The 21,494-nt window shown below is 42.5% G+C and overlaps 1 protein-coding gene across 1 annotated transcript in view; it reads left to right on the top strand.

Annotated features, from left to right (window-relative positions):
- gabrb1 (gamma-aminobutyric acid type A receptor subunit beta1) overlaps positions 1-21,494 on the top strand; it is a gene marked incomplete at both ends in the record, with an annotated part of 98,446 nt that overhangs the window by 65,684 nt on the left and 11,268 nt on the right. Inside the window, 2 exons of the mRNA XM_080011739.1 lie at positions 4,431-4,513; positions 7,152-7,286. Of these exons, the coding sequence (XP_079867865.1) occupies positions 4,431-4,513; positions 7,152-7,286 (218 nt within the window). The remainder of the gene's footprint in view (positions 1-4,430; positions 4,514-7,151; positions 7,287-21,494) is intronic.

Here is a 21,494-nt window from a genome sequence, read left to right as displayed (position 1 = left end):
CGTCCGTCGCTGTTTGAATAATTGTAAGTCGTTTTGGATAAAAGCGTCGGCTAAATGACAAAATGTAAAATGTAATGTAATCAGATTACCCAGAAGCCCACAGTGAAGGAAGCTCAGAGGGAGCTCATGTTGCCATGTAACAAGGCCCTCTCAGACAGGAAACAATACCATTATAGCGTTTTGAATTTGCATTGAGTGCTGTGAAGGTACTCTCGATAATTTTCTGCATTCAGGCAAAAATCGATATGTGCTTCTTAGCGACCGCCGCGGCATCACCATTGCTGATTCTTGTGACTGAGCCAAATTATTTACCACTGGTAAATATCTGGTGTGTAACTGATGACTATTGATGCTAAATCTGTGAAACTGCAGCTGAAATGCAAAGGCCTTTCAGTACTCCAACTATACATACCTAGCTAGTTTCTTCCATATGTCACAAGAATCAAGAGCTCAGATCAACAGTTTAGCTCAAATTGTGAAAAAAGCATGCATAAAATAAAAACATGGAATAAAAAAGAATAAAAATAACAGTTTGTTTTTCATGATTTTGGTCGATGAAACACTGAGATGTATCAGAAACTACACTCAGTGGCCACTTTGTTAGGTACACTTGTAAACCTGCCCATTTTAAATATCTAATATAAATCATCTGGTAGCAGTTGATGTTTAAATACCACAGTGTCTGAGTATTGTTGCTGACCATCAGGTCTTGCATCCCTTTTTAGCCAGTCTACCCATCTCCTAATGGCTACTTCCTGCCAACACACCATGCCACGAAGCACACCTCATATCAAACTGGTTCTATGAACTTGACAATGAGTTCAGTCTACTCCAATGGCCTCCACATGCACCAGATCACAATCCAACAGAGCACCTTGGGGATGCGGTGGAACGGTTGATTCTCAGAATGAATGTGTGGATGGGGGGATTTTTCCAGCTCCTTCTAATAATAATATAATAATAATTCATCATGTTATATCATGATATCACAATATTTTCCACAATTGTATCTCATGTAGTAATTTCAAATATATTTACATTAAAAGATTATGTTGTATAATGTTGAGAAATATAATATGACATATATTGCAAAATACATACAACACACTGTGTTTGACATAAAATGTATATACAAGATAACACTCAACTGTACTACCATGCTCTCTGTATTATACTGTATTATATATTACATTTATGTCAATACGTTTATTCTATAAGGCCACTGTCTTAAATTCACTTAGGCTGCAATGTTGACTTTTCTTGGCTTGGATTTCCAGGCTTTCTTAACGTGCGTCCATCCAGAAATGCTGACTTGTGCATTATGAGATGGATAGAGGAAATTGCGACAGGTTACAGGCCTGACACGCTCTATTTTTACCACCTAACTGTCCATCCACGCTCCCTGCACCTGCTTTATAATTCATCTGGTGCTTTCTAATGTGTTTGTTGTGTTGGAGACATGGGCTGACAATATATATGCCCTGGAATATTCAGGGATGTTTTAGAAAAGAAATGTATCAATATTCATGGCGAGAGGTGCTGGCTGAATACAGACAGTTCTGGGAGGAGCTGGACACTGACCTTCATGAGAGGAAAGAGAGTAGAGAATAAGGAGTGTTTAAGTTTAAGGGGGGTTTTTACATGTGTTTATGTCAAATATACAATCCTGATAGTTATATTGAAATGATAACGTAACATTTTAAATTTTAATTTTTCCAGTGAACTTCTGTCTCTCAAAACTTCTCTGCTACTTCCTGGCATCAAATTATGCTTTATGTGAGCCAGGAAAACTGCCGCTGGACAAAAGGAACTAGTTATTAACACACAATTAAGTTAGAGAACATTAATACATGGCAAAGAAACTCTAGTAAGCCTTTTTTTTTCTTGAAGCCTGAATTCATTGCTCTTGCAGTGATGGTAGTAACATACTCAAATATTAGATAGATAGGTTTGCAATTTTTCAACCCAATTAAAATATTGTTCAGATCACTATTAACTGAACTTTTTGCTGACCCTTGCTGTTGTGAAACAGAAAAGTTGGCGGAGGGCAGGGACAAAACTTCCAATTTCTAGTATCTACGTTAGCTCGGATGTAACCAAAACTGCTAATATGAGGTTTTTTTAAGTCACAGTGAGAAGCTGCAGCAGACTGGTAAGTTTAGCTAACATTCAGCAAGACACTGTGATCATCTCGATCTTCCACAGATTGTGCGTCATAGTGTTGTTTTATCGTAAAAAATAATTGTAATTCAACTGGCCGGGGATGATGACATACACGTCAACTCCCACCTCTGGATATCTTTTGCTGGTGGCCCTTTTTCCGATATTTCAGTTACATTTCCAGTTGAGTGTGAATCCCTACACTAACCTCCAAATGGATGGTTAGTGCTTGGATAGAGATCAGATCTGGAACAGAGGGCTAAGCAGCAGGAGGCAGAGTGGCTAAGATATTACCAATATACTCAAACAGCCTTCAAAATCTGTTGCCAGAACGGGAAGAGAGTGGGTTGCCATGAGCAACACAGACAGGATATCTTCTGTTCATTCTGGCTCTCAAGAAGGCACAATTTGAAATTTGTGCTTGTGGAAACTTTCTTTACCCCCACCCCCACTTCACAATCTGTGTCTTGAATGAGCAAAACCATAGTAGCTCAAGAGACATTCTTTTCCAAGATTTACTGCGTTCCTCTTATGTCTAGGTCTGAGGTTGGCCCTAAATTACCAAGCCATAATAGTGCCCAATTTATGTATTTTTTGTGTAAATGTAAATTTTCTACCTCAAATTTGTCTTCTGATGTGACATGAAGGTTTTTTATCGAGAAAACAATAAAATCTGTTTCCATACTGTAAATGGTGTTTCTCTATGTTTCAGAAACTCCCCCATTCCATACCTTTACGTATTGTACTTAAATTTAATAGGGATTACAAGCACTTTGAGGAAAATGTTGATGAGTGAGTGTTTTTTTGTTAATTGTCATAACCCCAAAGGATGACAAAAACCTCCAATGGTGATGCTAGAAAAATGCAAAATTAAGATAATTCAGAAATAAAAATGTAGTCTCTTTTCACAGCATGCACCAGAGGATATAGGATTTAGGGACAAAATGTTACTAATCAGTACTTTTTTGTTGTTAATTAATATAATAGACATCTGTGAAATAATACATTTGATTATAAATGAAAATTTGAATGGTTTCGTTTTTTTTTATATAAATGTTCAAAGTTTCCTAACTATGATTCGGTCGACTCGAGGCAGCTGGGCGGCCGCAGGGAAGGGAGCCATGCTGCCGTCTGCAACCGTGGCCACATAACCCAGAGCAGTCGGTCCTTTTCCTCCTTCAGTGGAAAAACTTCTGCCCCTTCGTTCCCATTGACAAGCCCAGAAGCATCACTTTTATTCAAATTAAAGCAAAGTTTAGAAGACGCTAAATGCCGCCAGTGTCCCCATTATGCATTATGTATTAATAACCTACATCTCAAATAAAAACTGTTTTGCGCACTGTGGGCACAGTCGGTACCATCAGAGAGGGAACATTCGGGCCGCAGAGCCCGCCCTGCGGGGCTATTTTAGACTGGGGGCTGTTCGTAAAGCCCACCCCAAACAATTCCACTGCAGGACACTACCGAATGATGCACATCAGAGGGGATTTAGAATTGGGCACATGCAATGCCGACTGAAAATGAAGTAGCTATACTTTAGCCTGCACTAAGACACTAGTTGCGAGACTATAAGTTACTTTTCCTTTATCTTTGCTTTTGGCCAACACTATCTCTCCTCACCAGCGAATAGTTTTGCTCAAGTGTGTTTTTCTTTTTTTTTTTTTTTACCCACTCTTCAGTATCATTTGCATTTGTTTTTGCATGTTGACTAGCCCAAAAAAATCAAATAGAAGCACACTCTTGTACACAATTTTGTTTGAGCCAATTTCCAGTGGCTCAGGTATCCTGATCTTGGTGTTAATTTCTTAATGAATCATAATTGTAATTAAAGGAATGCAGCCTTTATGAGGGAGGGTAAACCAGGGGCAGGGGGGCACAGTTAAGTCTCTATGCAGTGCATATCCAATTTCCTGTTTGGTCATGAAGGCATTCCAGTGATTCAGAAGTGAGAATATACAGAGTGTGCTTTGGGAGTAAGTGAGCAATGACAAGATGTGTGCTTTTTGCCATCCATGAGGTTAAGCTATGTTTTGTTTGTGGTATAAGTACAGGAAATTGTTTATTTTCATTCTGGAAACAACAACAAATAGTTCATCCTGATTGGGTGCAAAACATTTTGAGGACAGTTGCTGTCTGTGGGTTTGATGATCCAACCTTTAAATGTGAAATTTAAGAATAAATTTTGCTATCTATATATATATACTTATATATATATATATATATATATAATTATTATTTTTTTTTTAAATGACCTTTTGCATCTCTCTAAGGATCACGACTACAGCGGCCTGCATGATGGACCTGCGGAGGTACCCACTGGATGAGCAGAACTGCACCTTGGAGATAGAGAGCTGTAAGTGTGTGTGTGTGTGTGTGTGTGTGTGTGTGTGTGTGTGTGTGTGTGTGTGTGTGTGTGTGTGTGTGTGTACTGCACATATACAGTATATATGAAAAATAACTTGAGAAAAATTATTAAAAATGCTAATTATATAATTACATATACGCTACACAAATTTATCTATGCCAGTGAATTCATCTGAAAAAAATCAATCAAAGGTCAATAGCTGACCACTAACAGCAAGTAATGGTCAGGTACATATGTCTGAACAATGACTGCTTATTTTCCCCGCGTGGGATTAATAAAGTACTATCATAATTTAATATAATGACCATTGCCACATTCAATCACTTCTCCGCCTGATTTCACATTCTTCATATCATTCCACCTACAGTTGCTCTTGCTAAATGCTTACTTGCAGACTAGTGGCAACACCTTGTGATAATGCATAAAAACTACAATGGAAGAGATGAATGTGGATATTGATATCAAAACACCAAATCCCATTCAGCATTCAGTCTCATTTCACGATTAATGGAAATGTCCAATTTAACAATAGTTACAACAGTAAACATATTGGGAAAATAGTCTGCCATGTCGTTGCACTGTTAGCTACATTGCTGCTATTTTTAATATATAAACTAGTGTTACTAGTAACTAAATCCTTTAAAATTAACATTCTGTGTTAATCTGTTGATTTGATTTATTTGAAGTAACCATGTTATAGCAATGTGACCGCTGACACAGTGATCAGGTCCCTTGACCCAAAAAGGAGAGGTCTTGTATTATCCTGGCTGTATATTATCCCATACTCAAAAATCAATAATTTATATTGCAACATTTCGTAATGCCCAACTAAATACAACACAGCTCTCTAACACACTTTTTCTTCATACTTAACACTTCACTATACATTTTACAACACTAACCCACCTCCCCTCATTGTTTCTGGTATTTTACCAAATAATCCACTTTCCTCAAAGTCTCGGAATGGCTGAAGACCATGAACTGAGGTCATGCAGCACTTTTTACACCAGCTAATGCAAGCTGCCATTTCTTGTCCAGTCAGGTGTGGCCGGAGTGCTTCTTGCTGAATAAAACACCACCTGCGTCCATACCTTAAATCCGCCCTGTCGGGGTCTTACAAGGACTCTCCACCCAGGGCCAAGCAAGGGTCTACCAAGTAGCCAGTGGTACTCCCTCTCATTGTGGCCAAATTTAGCACTCTGTTCACAGGTGCCACAGTATGGTGGAATGGTAATAGTTCGATTTTATTGGGGAAATAATAAGACATCAGAGAGCTCATCATCAAGTACCATACATGCTCGGAAGAACAGTTTGGATTATAGACACAATTGTTAATCTGTTTTTATAATGTGGAACAGGAAACCCTCCAAATTAAGGCTTTAAGCTACACTGAAAAGAAATATTAGTCTTAACAATCCAAGAAGTTATATATTTGTTTAGGGGTATTGACTGGTCTAGAATTCTGGAATCTTGTCTTATTTTAAGAAATCATATCTGCGGTGAGATAAGAAAAAAAAATCTCACCCTATTATGACGTCATAGTATGAATATATTAGTCCCCAGCGTCCAGTAGACATATTCTAATGAAGTTAAATTGTTGAGTGTTACTTAATAATTGTTTTTCATTCGTTTTTGAAAAGAAGCATCAACATGTTTCATGTTTGCCCCATTGGATTGTATTTACCACAATGGGAAGCAGTGGGAGAGTGGTAAGCTTCTCAACAGTAAAGCGTTCAGTGATGAACACTTTAAATGCCCCATAAATTATGGGAACCAACATTTCAATAACTCATCATTTAAGAAGCAGTCCATCTTTTATTATGAGTAATAGTAAATCAATTATAAATGTATTAATCTGGCCAGCTCTTCCATTCACCTGTATTTCACAATTATAATCTCAAATTCTCGCCCTTCGTCAGTTGACAGATTTTATATTGTCATATATCTGGGACATTTCAAGATTTAAAATAAATAGAAATGGAAATACTGAGAAAACAGACTGGGCCTGGCCCTGTACGAGAAGGAGCTAAGTCCCTAAAATCACACAATTTCCTTCAGAAGGGAGAAAGACTGGCTAGTTCAATTAAGTTGGTCTAAATATTCAGAGAGCAGCAAAGGACAGTTTAATTCAGGATCGAATTGGAGACAAAGCCCTGACATGATCCCAGGAAGAAAAAACATGTTTTATTTGAGTTCTTTATTGCCCGTCCCATTATGGCAGAAGTGCTATGCTCTGCAGTTGAGAAGGAAGTTCCATATTCTTTTTTGTCAGTCTTCATCCCTCTCTCTCTGACTATGCCTCTCTGCCACATCTTTTTTGTCCACTGGCCTATTTATTGTAACTTGCCATTGACATGAAAACTGAGAAATTGTGTGATATCAGCCAAGGTGTGAAATAGCCAGTCAAGTACAGTTACAGATATATTTTTGAGGCTAAACCATAAACTCTTCCACTGTTGGCAGGTAGCCAGTTTCACTGCAGGTATTAAATAAATTAGAATATGAGTATACGTGTAGTTTTGTACCGTGCTCATTCTGAGCCTCATTCTAAGCTTTTTGTAAGTTCACCCAGTAATGGGCATGGTAGGAGGAATATAGCAGATGAACCTTTCTCCACCTCCTCCAGACGGCTATACCACCGATGACATCGAGTTCTACTGGCAGGGCGGGAGCTCCGTCACTGGGGTGGAGAACATTGAACTACCCCAGTTCTCCATCATCGACTATCAAACCCTCTCCAAGAAAGCTGTGTTTGCTACAGGTAACTGTGCCTTATATGGTATTGCTTCAAATTAACTCTCGATACTGGGATACTTAAATAAAATTGTAGTGTCACGCATTATTTCAGCCAGGAGGGACCTTAACTTTGAGTTAATTCCACTTAAATTAACTGCCCTGAAAGGTCAAGCAACAATGTATTTAATTTTGGTTTTATTTCTCTTGGTTCTATGTCACTCAATTCAATTTTTAAAATTTTGGGAATCATTTTTCGTTTTCAAATCTTCAATCATGCCCCAGTGGTGTTTTCAAAGCTTTTGCTGCTTTTAAGGTTTGTGTCCACTGAGGTTTGAAGTAGAGATCAAACGCTTGTGCGGTGAGGACAAAAACATGTACAAAATAACATGCACATTGGGTTTCGTATCTATGACATAACCTGGCAAACACTTATTTAGATAACCCGTTGTCTCTCAACAGGACAAAACATGGCAAACACTATTTGGTGTGAAATCAAATTCAAACCGACATCGCAATTTAAAAGAACGCAATTTTCTCAAAGCCTGCAACTAAAAGATAGTTATTTTTTTGTTATGTACCACAATCTAACCAATAGGGCTGTCCGGGGCCCCGTGATGCCTAGCACGCCATCACGGGGGAATGAGGGGCGGAGAGGGAGCGATTGGGACACATTTGGATACCTGTCTCACTCTCCTACAGTATTGATGATGCGCGTGCCAGCAACACTCATACCAGTGATGGGGTGCCCACGATCAGCCTGCCCAAACAGAGTGTTTTTGTTTTTATTTTGCGTCTCCTTATGTAATGAAACAAGTGAGTATGGAACAAAAGCGTGCTTGATGGGGACACTTTCTCTATGCAGCAATTGTTTTAACCCTCCGCGCTTCCCCCCGATGAGACCCGGTGCTCCGGCCCGGGCCAGGGTGCGCTTTGCACGGCGTGTGCTGCTGGCAGAGCTCAGAACACCCGTAGAGTCCAGACAGACCCTCTTCGAGAATAATGCGTGTGTTTCTCTTTGTCTTTTTTTGTTTGTTTTTAATGAACTTTAAGCTGTCCCTGATCACACTGAGCGCCACTCTGTGTATGTTGGTTTAGGCGGACAACATTTTTATAACAAACAAAACATTTCTGCTGAAACACTGCATATTTTTAGAATGTTAATTTTCACATTCTAACATTTACAAGGCTTGAAGTTTAATCAACGAGTGAATATTCTACTGTGATTAAAGGCTTTTCTTTTTGCAATTCAATAGCTAAATTGAGATATGTTATTCATATCAATTCATGGCTCAATTCATCTCATTTCATCATAACACGTGGGCCTTGCCTACATGAAAGAGCAGTTGACTTTATCCATTTTTGAGTTGCTCATACTATAGAATGATTTATTGCTTGTGTTTAGTGAATAATACAGAAGATAAGGAACTTCAATCGCACACTAAATCGCAATCACAATATTGATCTAAAAAAATCGCAATTACATTATTTTCCCAAATCGTTCAGCCCTAATTTAGATCAAGATGCGCACGTGTGTAAGTACCAATTTAGCAAGCATGTTTGTTCTGTTGTATTCTCTGTTTTAGGAAGTTTTGAAACAAACTTGTCTGAAGTTAATTGTGGTCCATTATCTATACTGTATATAAAGTCTGTTCGAAGTCTGTTTTTTCTGCTGTTTCTGCTGTCTGCTGTTGCTCTCATGTAAAGACTCAAGAAATATCCCTCTGTAACCCCACACGAGACAGTCATGTTCCACTGTTCAAATGATATCTCATTAAAGGTTTTAATGGCTCATCTTGTATGTATGTTGGCCAACCGGACATTACGTATGTTAAAATAGCATCTTTGCCTCCTAACCAACCTAATCTGTATTTTGCTGTTTTTGGCAGATCATCTATATAAGAGACTCTAAACACTGGATTTGGTTTTAGACTATCCTTGTCGCTGAGTGGTTAGTGTTGACAAGATATCAGCATTTCCATGATGCGCCGATAACTTGTAGGGCAAAAAGGTGACCATCTCTGCATTCAGGCTTCAGCCAAAGTAGGCATTCTTGTCTTCAGCCTTGAATCTTTAAAAGCAGTTTCTGATCTGTTACTCAAATATATAAATAAACAGTTATTCGTGCAATTGAAGTGACTTCAAAAACTATTGACATGTGTCTTAGCATTTCTACTTTGGTCTACATGACATAAATGACTTCAGTTTTGTTGTGTAGCTTGGCTTGCTTGAAGGAGGAGATCGACCTGCACATCCAGAACACCTAGGGTGACCCTGGCAGGCAGCAAGAGCTGGGCCAGTGCAACTGCCTGATAGACCTACCACCATCCATTACCTGGTGTGAAGGAGTTTGACGCCAGGAAGCCACTGCTGCTGGTGCAGCAGTGGAGATTTGCCGAATAGGCCCCAAAGAAGGAAGATTCAAAGAGAATTGGCCAGTTAAGGATCATCTCCTTGCTAAGTGTTGAAGGGAATTTTTTCTTCAGCATTGACTTCCTCTCCAACGATGGCTACATACATAGACACCTCTGTGCAAAATTGAGGCATCCCGGGAGTGCCGGGGTGTCTAGAGCACACTGAAGTGGTGAACCGGCTCATCAGAGAAGCACTGGAGAACAGTGCTCTTGCTTTACCTGGCCAATGCCTACAGCTCCATCCTCCACAAGCTAGTCCAGACAACCACGGTGAAACATCATGTGCCAGGCCAAGTGGCAGATCTCATCCTGGACTAATACAACCATTTTAGCATGAGAGTCTCAGCATGGTCAGAAACCTCCAAATAGCACAGGATGGAGGTTGGGACTATCACAGACTATATCATCTGTGATCTTCTTCACCTTGGCGATAAACCTGATTGTCAAGTCTGCTGAACCAGAGTGCCACGGTCCTCGGACCAATTCAAGGATCCACCAACCACACCATGGACTTCATGGGCGACTTGACTGTTACCACCAAATCAGTGCTAGGAAGCAGATGGATCCTGCAAGGGCTGGAGAAGTTGATCAGGTGGGCAAGGATGAGGTTCATGCCAATAAAATCAAGGTTGCTGGTGCTGAAGAATGGCAAAGTTGTTGTCAGAGTCCGCTTCATCATCGAAGGGGCACAAATATCAACTGTCTCCGAAAAGCCAGTGATGAGCCTTGGCAAGGTGTTGAACAGAAACCGGAAGGACACAACTTCAGTTCAGGCTACTGGCCAAAAGCTGGACAGCTGGCTGAGAGTGGTTGACCGGTCAGGGCTTCCTGGCAAGTTCTAAGCATTGATTTACCAGGAGCTTTCTTAGGAGGTGGCTGGGATTGCCAGCAGCATCACCTCTAAGGTAACAACACCAAGCTCCAACCGCCCTTGAAGAGCTCCAGGTGACCCGGACCAGAGAGGTATTGATGTACAAAGACTCAAGCGACCCAGAGATGGCCAAGGCAGGGGTGGTGGTTATGACTATGAAAAAGTGACAAGCCCAGGAGGCTGTACTTCAGGCATCTCTGCTAAACCACAGTGTCCTGGTGGGAGCAGTGACCCAGGGAGAATCTGGACTGGGAATGCTCTCAACTCTCTAGTAGGACAAGGCCAAGAGGAAGGAGAGGAGCAGGTTGGTTCAGGAGGAGGTGAGATCTACGGTGGAGGAGAGGTCCAGCGGAGCAGTCGGCATGCGGCAGTGGAGGGCCTAGACGAGGTGGGAGCAAGCCAGGCCTTCGAACTTCTGCAGCTTGGGCAAAGTTTCTTTGGACTGCCCACAACGCTCAGATGAAATCTGTGGGACAGGGCCGGTACACTTGGTGCCATGATCAGGTGCTGAAATCCCTTGCAGAAGCTCTCAGTATGGGGATCAACAGCTGCAGATGAGCACGCCCAACCCTCCCGACGATCACCTTCATGAAGGCTGGAGAACAGCCACGTACAGAAACCAGAAAGCCATCTGGAATCTTGGCAACTGTACAGGACTGGCAGCTCTGTGTGGACTCTCTCAGCTCTCTTCTGGCATCAGCCAAAGTAGACATTCTTGTCTTAGGCCTAGAATCTTTAAAAGCAGTTGCTGCATATATGTATGACCGTATGTATATGTATGTAACAAATTATCTCTGATCCGTTACTAAAATATATAAATAAACAGTTATTTGTGCAATTGAATTGACTCCAAAAACTAGTGCAAGTGTCTCTTGTTGTACTGTCAATAGTTTCATTATGTTTTAGTCAGCATTCTGGACGGAAACACTTTTGGTTTCTCATTACCATCTGCCAGTGTGTGAGATATCATTGCACCTAGTCCACCACCAACTGGTGAAGCATCACAAGTCAATATGAGAGGTCAGTTGGAACTATAATGCCTACGGACTGTAACTTCCTTAAATGCCCTCTGGCACGTGTCTGAGCATTTCTACTTTGATCTACATTTTTTTTAGGGCAAATCTGTCAATGGTGCCATGAAAGTAGACAGATTATAGATACAATTTCCATAGTAGCTCAACAATGACAGAAATTACCTCAGTTCTGTTATGAAGCTTGGCTTGCTTGAAGGAGGAGATTTGACCTGCACATCAAGAACATGAGACCACGACAAGACATCAGATCAAGAACAACTTCAGCGACCCTGGTGGGCAACAAGAGCTGGGCCAGTGCAACATCCAGATCCGGCTCTCTTCCTGGCAACTACAAAGGACTGGCAGCTCTCTGTGGACCTGGAGGAGCACTTGAAGTTCCCACGGCACATTGTCATGACTACCCTTAGGCCAGGCAACCAATAACATCATTTTTTTGGAGCTGACAGTGCCATGGGTGGACCGTCTGGAGGAAGCTCACAAGCTGAAGCGGGCCAAATACAAAGAGCTGGTGGTCGACTGCCGTAAGCAGGGCTGGAATGCAAGGTGTATGCCCATCGAGATTGATTGCAGAGGTTTTCTGGGGCAATCAATTTTATGGTGCGATAAAAGCTTCTGCTAAATGACGTAATGTAATGATGTCATCAAGGTAGCAAATGGCACGGTCTAATCTATGTAAAACTTTGTCCATGACTTTCTTAAACAATGCAGGCACACTGGCTATTCCATATGGCACACACACACGTTTGAACATATTTAGGTTAATAATGAAGACAAATAATGTTAAAAGTTGGCCAGCTTCTCAGTGGGTATTGATTACTTACCTAAGCCTACTGAGAAGGGCACGCCTGCCTCTGCGAACACAGTCCTGTGATGTCTGGGTCAATCGAGGTTAGCTTCAGTCTCAGGTCGAGCTCAGCATCCATCCTGCTTCTGTATTTCGTTTTGATGACGGCAAGTGAAGAGAAGCCTTTCTCGCGCAGATATGTGGTCCCAAAGGGAAGGAGACAGCGCATAGCCTTGTTCGAAAGCGCAGGGTATTCGCTGTGTTGCTGTATCCAAAAGTCCAACAACCACTATCTTCTGAATGCAGCCTTTAATGTTTCGACACAAATCCTTGGGCATTTCAGAGGTTTTGATGCTGAATGGGTTTCTCATCCAGTTGTTCTGTCATCACTGGGAAATATTCGTGGAACTGTTGTCTGAGCGAGACAAGGTGCGCAACAATGTTGTCCCTGAACCCATTATCAATGATGAGGTCGTTGTCAAATAGAAAACTCTCCAAAGTGGGGAAAGCTGAGAAATAACCCACCTTGACTTTGATTTCAAACAACTCCATCTTTTTCAGCATGCCGTTGATTTTGTCCTGCATGTCAAAAACATTGATGGAGAGTCCCTGTAGTTTGACATTCAGTTCGTACAAACGAGAGAATATGTCTCACAAGTCTGCCAGTTGACTGAGCCACACAGTATCTTCGAAAACATCTGATAAGGGGAACTGTTTGTCCTGTAAGAATACCTGGACCTCTCTATGCAATTTGAAGAGCCTGGAAAGCACTTTCCTCTTTAATAACCATCTTACTCCCTTCCATATGAAGCAAGAGTTGGACATGCTCGCTGCCCAGCTCATCACAGAGCACATGAAACAGATCAGAATTCATCGGTTGAGCCTTAATGAAGTTCACAGTTTTTACAGCCGAGTCCAGCAGACTTCAATTCTTCGGGCATCTTCTTCACTGCCAGGGCCTCGCGATGGATGCTGCAGTGTGTCCATCGCATTTTGGGTGCCACCTCGCGAATCTGGACTGCTACTCCGCTGTGGCGCCCCGTCATAGCCCTGGCGCCATCCGTACAGACTCCACACTTTTTCCCCAATCGAGTCCATTCTCTTGGATAAACACGTCCGGTAGCTGGAATATGTGCTCAGCTGTAGGTCTGGTCTCCTATGATTTACAGAACAGAAAGTCCTCCTAAGCTGCACCACCACATTCCTATTTGAAGTAAACAAGCAAATTGACCAAATCTGAAACATCAGTAGTCTCATCTAGCTGGATAGAATAAGAGTGACTACGTATGGGCTCTTCCTGTCTCGCTCCAACTGAATCCAAATTCTAGGTAGCTTGAGTCATATCTCTTTACTATTTTGCGCTGTTTGCTGCTAGCAAGTGCCCCAGAGACTTCACTGGCGCTTGCGCTCAGTTCACTGTCCACTTTAGTTTCAACAGGGCTGCTTGGAATATTGTGCTCCTTATCCACACTTCTCTTCCGAATAGTTCCTGTTCGGAGCCACGATTGCAGTGTTTTTAAACGATTCATTTTTACCTCCGGTTTTTTTCATCACAGTTTGACCTCGTACAGTAACTACCGGTAATCATGGATTCCACGAGAGACGTACGTAGCGTGCACATGCTTCGTTCATGAACAAAAATATTTTCCCTCAATTTTGTAGGATTTTAATAGTATGTTTTAAATAAATATTTTGGAGCTCCCTCTAGTGGTACATGGAGGAGCATAGTTTGAGAACAGTTGAGATAGGGCTTAGCGCTATCTAAGCTAACTCTCAGTAGCGGCTTGTGGTCAACTTCACAGAGGGGCAGGCAGGTGCAGTCCCATTAACAGACAGAAAATTACAAATACCACCAGGCATCCACAAAATCAAACAACTTTATTAATCCCAATAGGGGCAATATTTGTTTTGAGTAGCTTTACACACAGTAACATACAAACAAAATAAACATAATAAAAAGATCAGACACAGCTATAGGAATACAATTCACCAACAATGACAATGGTAAACAAAACACCACACCACAGAAAATTCACTTGAAAAGAACATAAGAAGTCCAAAATACTTGTTGCTTTCTGGAGGATTTGTTGGTTGCAAAAATAATTCAGATGTCTTTGTTTCAATTTGGTGATCTGAGAACAGATTTTAACAATGCTGTTCAGGCTGTTTCTATTTTTTACTGTGAGGCTGTAAAACCAGCAAATAAATGAAACTCAGGAGACTCAATAAAAGATTGATAAAAAATGACAAGGAGGCAAACTAAAATTTAGTAAACAATAGTAGGAAAAATCCAAAGTGTAACATGAATATCTAACACAAAAGAAACATGCTAGGCCTAATAAAACAGGTCAATTAAATAGAGTAATACTTCAAGTTTACAGGTACATCTCATAAAATATCATGAAAAAGTTCAATATTTTTTTGTCACTCATTTCAGAAAGTGAAACCTATATATTATATAGATTCATTTCACAAAGTCAAATATTTTTGGGCCTTTTACCCTTTAATATTTGGTTTCTCTAAGAACTGGGCCTTACACCCTTAAATGCTTGGTTTTCTTTATTAAAAAAAAAATAAATTCAGGCCTCTCAACCTTAAATACTTGGTTTCCTTTACTAAAAAAATAAATCCTGGCCTCTCACCCTTAAATGAAATTACCGACTATCTACTACCCTTTTGAAGCCTGAATTTAACATTTTTCATCGCCAGACATCACTCAGTTTAGGCACATTGGAGGTCTTTCAACAACCGGGCCTAAATGGGATTCGGAATTACTTTGCGAGTTAAACACTGTTCATCACCAGACGTCGCTCAGTTTAGGCATACTGGATGTATTCTTAACAAACGGTACGTGGAATTACTACGCAAGTTAACACACAGCCGCTTCGAAGGGGGCATTCCTGACCCGTTCCCTTAACTTCCTTTACTACCATTCTCATCAAACAATCCAATTTCTCGTCTCCACAATAGTTTACAATTATTATTCATGCATCATTCAACAATACATCCCCTAAAACCACAAAGTTGTTCGTCCAGCCTTAAACAGTACAACACTTCCACCTAAAATATTCCTATCTAATCTATGCAGACTTCATGAAATGGCTCTGCTCACCTTTTAGCGGGTACCCATGGAAGTATCGCAACCGTTCAGGCTTTCGGAACTACTCTGCAGTCTTGTAATGAGATCACGTCGAGGTCACCAATTTGTCGTGTTCCAAATTTCCAAATCCGGAATGATGTGATGAAACTGGAACTTTGAGCTACGGAGAGTTTATTGGACGGTTTGAGAATCTACCAAAAAACAACAACTTTATACGTCTATGTAGTGAGTCCTAAGCTGCGTGTCTCATCTAGCAGACATTTCACCCAGGAGTCCACTGAAACTTTTCCCCGCTCATCCCTTTGTTACAAACGACACACCCCCCTTTGCAGGGCGGTCCCTCCTTTGAAATTTCCCATTCCCCCGAGTATCTAGTTTCAGACTCCCCGCTGTGTGTGCGCGCGCCAGATTAACCGTTTCAGTGCCGGTTTCTAACTGGTTGCGTAGGTACCCCCAGTGTCTTTATAGATGTTTAATTTTGGCTCTGACTGATCAGTGAAACTGTATTTCATAATTACCCACAATATGAATGATAGTAATGTATATAAATACGTTCATGTAATGTATACTGTAGTATACACACATATAGTTTTTCTATCGAGGATTAGTTCAATCTGTAATGTTAAAGTTATAGTTATAGTAGTATAGTTATATGTAGTATGTTATAGTTATAGTATATGTATATATATATATTTTTTTTTTCTCACAATTACTGCAATCAATGCGCGTGGCATGGAGGCGATCAGCCTGTGGCACTGCTCAGGTGTAATGGAAGCCCGGTGTGTGCGTGTGTGATGGGACGGCCTGTATGTGTTTGTGTGTAAGATGTCCACTGGTGAGTGTACATGACGTCGCGGCGCCATCAAGCAGTGGAAAGGGCCCCAAAGCCCCCCAAACTCTTCAGCCTTGTAGAAACCCTACGGCTGCAGGAGAGCCCCGAGTACCCTGCCCTGCGGCCCCAGAAGACCCCTAGGCCCCCAGTGAAGCCAGAAGGCCGTGGAGCAACACCCACGCCCAGCCCCGAGGAGCATTACCCAGTCCCAGGGAGACCCTGCACCCCAGGGGCGAACATATGCAACCAACCCCCAGGTGCAGGCACAAGACGCAGCCGCAGGCACAGAACCCGGGCCACAGGCGCAGGGCATGGATCGCAGGCACAAGGCATGGATCACAGGCCTGGATCCCAGCCCCACGACAACAGACCGCCTGAGCCAAGCCAGCAGAACCCCCATGCCCACCCACGCCCGGCGCAAGGGGGAGGCCTGCCCCACCGCAGCCGACCAGACGCCCCACCCGGCGTGAGCGCCAAGTGCCCATACACAGCGTATGCTCAGCGCGGGGCACCTCAACGTTAACCCACCCCCACCGATGCCAGCAGGCCGCCAGATATACAGGCCTTCCACCACCCGCAGCACCCTGTGCACCCGTCGCAGAGAGGCCATGCAGCAGAAGCAAAAGGCCAACAGTCGCCCCCCACACCCCAACCCACACCCACAATGGCAAGCAGACTCCCCAGGGGCCCCGGAAGGCACCCGGTGGTGTTCTCCGCAGCCCCGCCAGGTTGCAGCAAATTTTAATCCACCAGACTCCAGCCCAGCTGGCAGCTAATATGATAGGATTGAAATTTTGGGATGGACGAGAAGCACACTTAGGCAGGAGCGTGACAGGCAAGATGGTAGCTGCCCGCTGCACCCCACCCACATAGCTTGCACCCCGCTCATCCCGCAAGCCCTCAGCCTATGTGTGGTGTATGTGCTGAGTATGAGTTTTGGCACTGGGAGAGATAGGCGAATTGCAACCGGATCGATCCAGGGGCACAGCAGGCCAGGAAGCAACCATGCAGACCTCCTCCCCCCCGGACCCGACCATGCCCTAGCACGCCCACCTCCCGTCCCTGGTTGAAGCCAGGGACGGAAGGTAGGCTGATCGAAGTTACAGCGATCAGCCACAGGCTCAGAGCGGTCCACCATGCGCTTCGCCATGTGGGCCAGCTCCGCGCCCCCATCAGGCCCCTGGTCAGCCCCCAGCCGCCAAACATGCGACCCCAGAACACAGGGCGGCAGACGGCACACCCACCCACAGCCCGACAACTCAGCGACGAGTGCCCTCCATGCCGAGAGCGCCAGAGGACAGGTACCCTGGCAGCCCAGTGTGATGACAGGAGACCGCCCCCCAACGAAGGAGGCCACATGGTGAGCCTCAAGCCTAGCACAGCCAGCCAGGTGCAGGAGCCTGGTTAACAGGACCAGACGGAATGCCTAACCAGCCCCAGCACGACGGGCCACCCCCCCCACGGGACACAGAAGGACACACAAGCCCAGCCATCCCGCCCACGGGGGGCGAGTGACCCCAGCGGCACGCCGACCTGCCAACCACGGGGCCAAGAACCGAACAAGCAACCCACACCAACCCAAGCCCCAGAACCCACAACGATGCCCCGTTTAAGTGGTGGGTCGACTGAGGAGAGGTCACAAGAAGACATTTAGATGGGGAGACTGGAAAGCTGCAGCCCAGAAGGCTTGGTAGCTTCTTGGTGATGTTGGTCCAGAATGCTAGGATAGGTGGGCAGAGCCAGAAAGCATGAAAGTAGTCATCTCTGGTATCAAGGGAACAGTGAGAGCAAATGTCTTCATCCACAAAACCCATTTTGAACATTTTTGTTCCGTGATATGAGCTCTGTGCAAGATCTAATATTGGATGAGTTGCATTTTGGAGTTGTGGGTCATAAAAAAGGTTGTTGCAAATAAAGATATAAAGATAAGGTGTCGTCTGTTTTTAATAAAAGTTTGTATATTCTGGAAAAGGGATTTTTCAAATGACCGATATGAGTGAGATGTTCAATCATTTCAGGTGGTTGTAGGATGTTGTTCGTCAATTTGATTTGAACTTTTAGAGACTGCTGTAATTGAAGGAATTGAAGGAAGCCGTGGCCACTGATATTATACCTTTGGGTTAAGGTTGGGAAGGATATAAGAAAATTGTTTTCAAAAATGTGTTCCCGATGAGTTATTCCTTGTCTTTTCCAAGACCTAAAGATTATTGGTCTGTTTTTAACCACAAAATCTGTGTTGTGCCAGATTGGCGTGAATTTGTTTGGCGATTGAGTGTGACCACTGAGTTTGGGGAATTTCCACCAGACAGAGTTGTTGCGATTAATGGGTTTTTAAAGCAATTATGTTTCCTTATTGATTCAGTAAGGAATGAGAGATCAAATAATGATAACTCCTGATATTCTGTTTGTTCAATGTCTCGCCATCCATGGCCCAATTGTTGCTTTTGTTGTAACCATTTAATTATGAATTGAAGATGGTTTGCTAGATAGTAGTATCTAAGGTTTGGGGCTGCTAGACCTCCACAGTCTTTGTTTTTCTGTAGTGTTGCTAGTTTAATTCTCGGTTTCTTGTATTTACAATAACATTTATTGACCAATGTACTGTTGGTTGCACTGGGGTCATTGAAAATACATTGTTTATTTTTGGAAGTATATTCATTTTCACTGCTGCTATCCTACCAATTAGTGAGATGGGTAGGTTGTTCCATTGAATGAGGTCTTCTTCAATGGATTTGATCAATGGAGTGAAGTTAAGGGTAAACAAATCTGGCAGACTGGTGGAGATATCAATACCAAGGTATCTACTATTGCCCGTTGTGATGGTTAAGGGAAGTTTCTGGGTTGCAGCATTGCAGTCCCCCCACTGAGAAGTAAGACTCTGGTTTTAGTCCAATTTATTGAATAGTCTGAGATAGCTGAGAATTTAGATATAAGATTGAACACCTCCAGTAGGGATGATATTGGGTTCTGTATGTACAACAAGATATCGTCTGCATACAAACTGATTTTGTGAACAGAGGTTCCTGTTTGTATGCCTACGATACTGCGGTTTTGACGGATGGACCCCACAAGGGGCTCAATAAAGATGGCGAATAGTAAAGGGGAGAGCGGACATCCTTGTCTTGTGCTGCGTTGTAGAGTGAAACGCTGTGAAGTGTAACCATTGGTGATGACAGAAAGCATATGGAGAGTTGTACAGGATTCTGATCCATTGAATGAGTGACTCTCCAAAGCCAAATTTGTTGAGGATTGAAAATAGATATGTCCAATTAACTCTGTCAAATTCTTTTTCAGCATCTAAAGAGGCAATAATAGTATTAAAGTTGTTCCTTTGAGATATGCTGATCAGACTGAATAAACTACGCATATTGCTGGATGAGTGTCTGCCTTTGACAAAGCCTGTTTGGGCTGGGTGAATTATAAATAAAATTACTTGGGTTAGTGGGTTAGTGTTTTACTTATAATCCTAAAGTCGCAATTAATAAGGCTTATTGGTCTACAACTGGAGGTGAGGTCCTTATTGGGTTGGCAAAACTGAAATGATAGCGATATTCATGTGCGGAGGCATGGTGGAGGTGGACTTGACCTTTGTATCCATTCCAATGAATAATGGGGATATACATAAGTGGCCAGAAGTTTTTATAAAATTTCACTGGGTAGCCATCTGATCCAGGGTTCCTGAGTTCTTCTAGAGTAAGTGGTTGATCTCAGGTGGTAACCTGTTCCGTCGAAAGTTTAGAAAGGTCAATACCGTCAAGGAATGAGTGAATATTTGATATAGTAGATTAATTATCCGAGTGATATTCCGAGGTTATTATAAAAGTCTCTAAATATGTTATTGATATTTTGTATGTTATCCTACCCTGTGGATCTTTGATGGCTGTAATAAGTGTTTTTTCTCTATCGTGTTTCAATTGATTGGCAAAAAATGTACCTGATTTGTCATTGAATTCAAAATTATTTGCGCTTGTTCATTGCATGAGGAATTGTGTTTTTTTTGTTGGATGAAATTATCAAGTTGAGATGTAATTGTCCGGATCTCATTTTGGATTTGCACAGTGGATGAGTGGGCTTGTTGGGAGTGCAACTCCTTTAGTCGCTGTTCGAGTTTATTTTGGCCTTCTTGTCCTTTCCTTTTCTTGTGAGTGGAGAATGAAATAATACTACCTCTTAGAACTGCCTTAGCTGTTTCTCAGAGTAAGGATGGTGATATTTCTGTGGAGTGATTCAGTTCAATGAAGGAAGTCCCTTCTCTGGAAAAGAAATAGTTAAATTCTTTATCTTTTAAAAGTGAGGCGTTAACCTGCCACCTGCCGGGAGGGTTCCGGTTTGTTTCATTTATCAGGTTGAAACTAATCGTCCCGTGATCGGAAATCACAATAGGGTGGATTTCAGGATTAGTGATTTTGGACAGTGCGGTGTTACTTGTCAAGAAAAGGTAGATTGTAGAGAAACTTTGGTGGGGTGCTGAATAATATGTGTATTCTCTAGAATGTGGGTTATTTGATCGCCAACAATCCTAAAGAGCAAGATCACTCATATATTGTTTTATAGTGTCCGACGAACCTCAGGATTTTGGAATATTTCTGGCTGGAGAACAGCCTAAATTTGGATACAGTACTGTGTTGAATTCTCATCCCCGATTCAGAGAATTCTAAAAGTTTTGAAAATATATTGTGAAAGAAATTTGGGTCATCCTCATTGGGGGATGATAAATATTAGCTATGGTTAATTTTATGTTACCTAAAATCCCATTAATCATTATGTAACGCCCTTCTGGGCCTGATATTGTGGTTTAATTTTGATATGGAAAGAAAGAAGAAGAAACAGTGTTTATTCGTCACGCAACACATGCACTTTGATGGTGGCCGGTGAAATGGATCCTCTGCTTTTGACCCATCCTGGCTTGTTCTTCCTCCGGGGGCACAGCCAGGAGCAGTGGGCAGCATATGTGGACACGCCTGGGGACCAGGTGATAAATGTCCATTGCTGGTCAGACAATGATGGATGTTTTTCACATGCACTCCACATCACTGAACTCCACACAGAAAGGCTCCTATTTGGGAGATAACCCGCCGGAGCACGGTGCCAACAGTGCCCCAGGCGGGAATCGAACCCAGGACCTTCTTGCTGTGAGGCAGCAGTGCAATGCACTGCACTGCGCCACTGTGGTACTTTTATTGATCAATATAGAGACACCG

The sequence above is a fragment of the Zeus faber genome (assembly GCF_960531495.2).
Source record: "Zeus faber genome assembly, chromosome: 13".
Lineage (NCBI taxonomy): Eukaryota > Metazoa > Chordata > Actinopteri > Zeiformes > Zeidae > Zeus > Zeus faber.
This window is presented reverse-complemented; position numbering and strand designations above follow the sequence as displayed.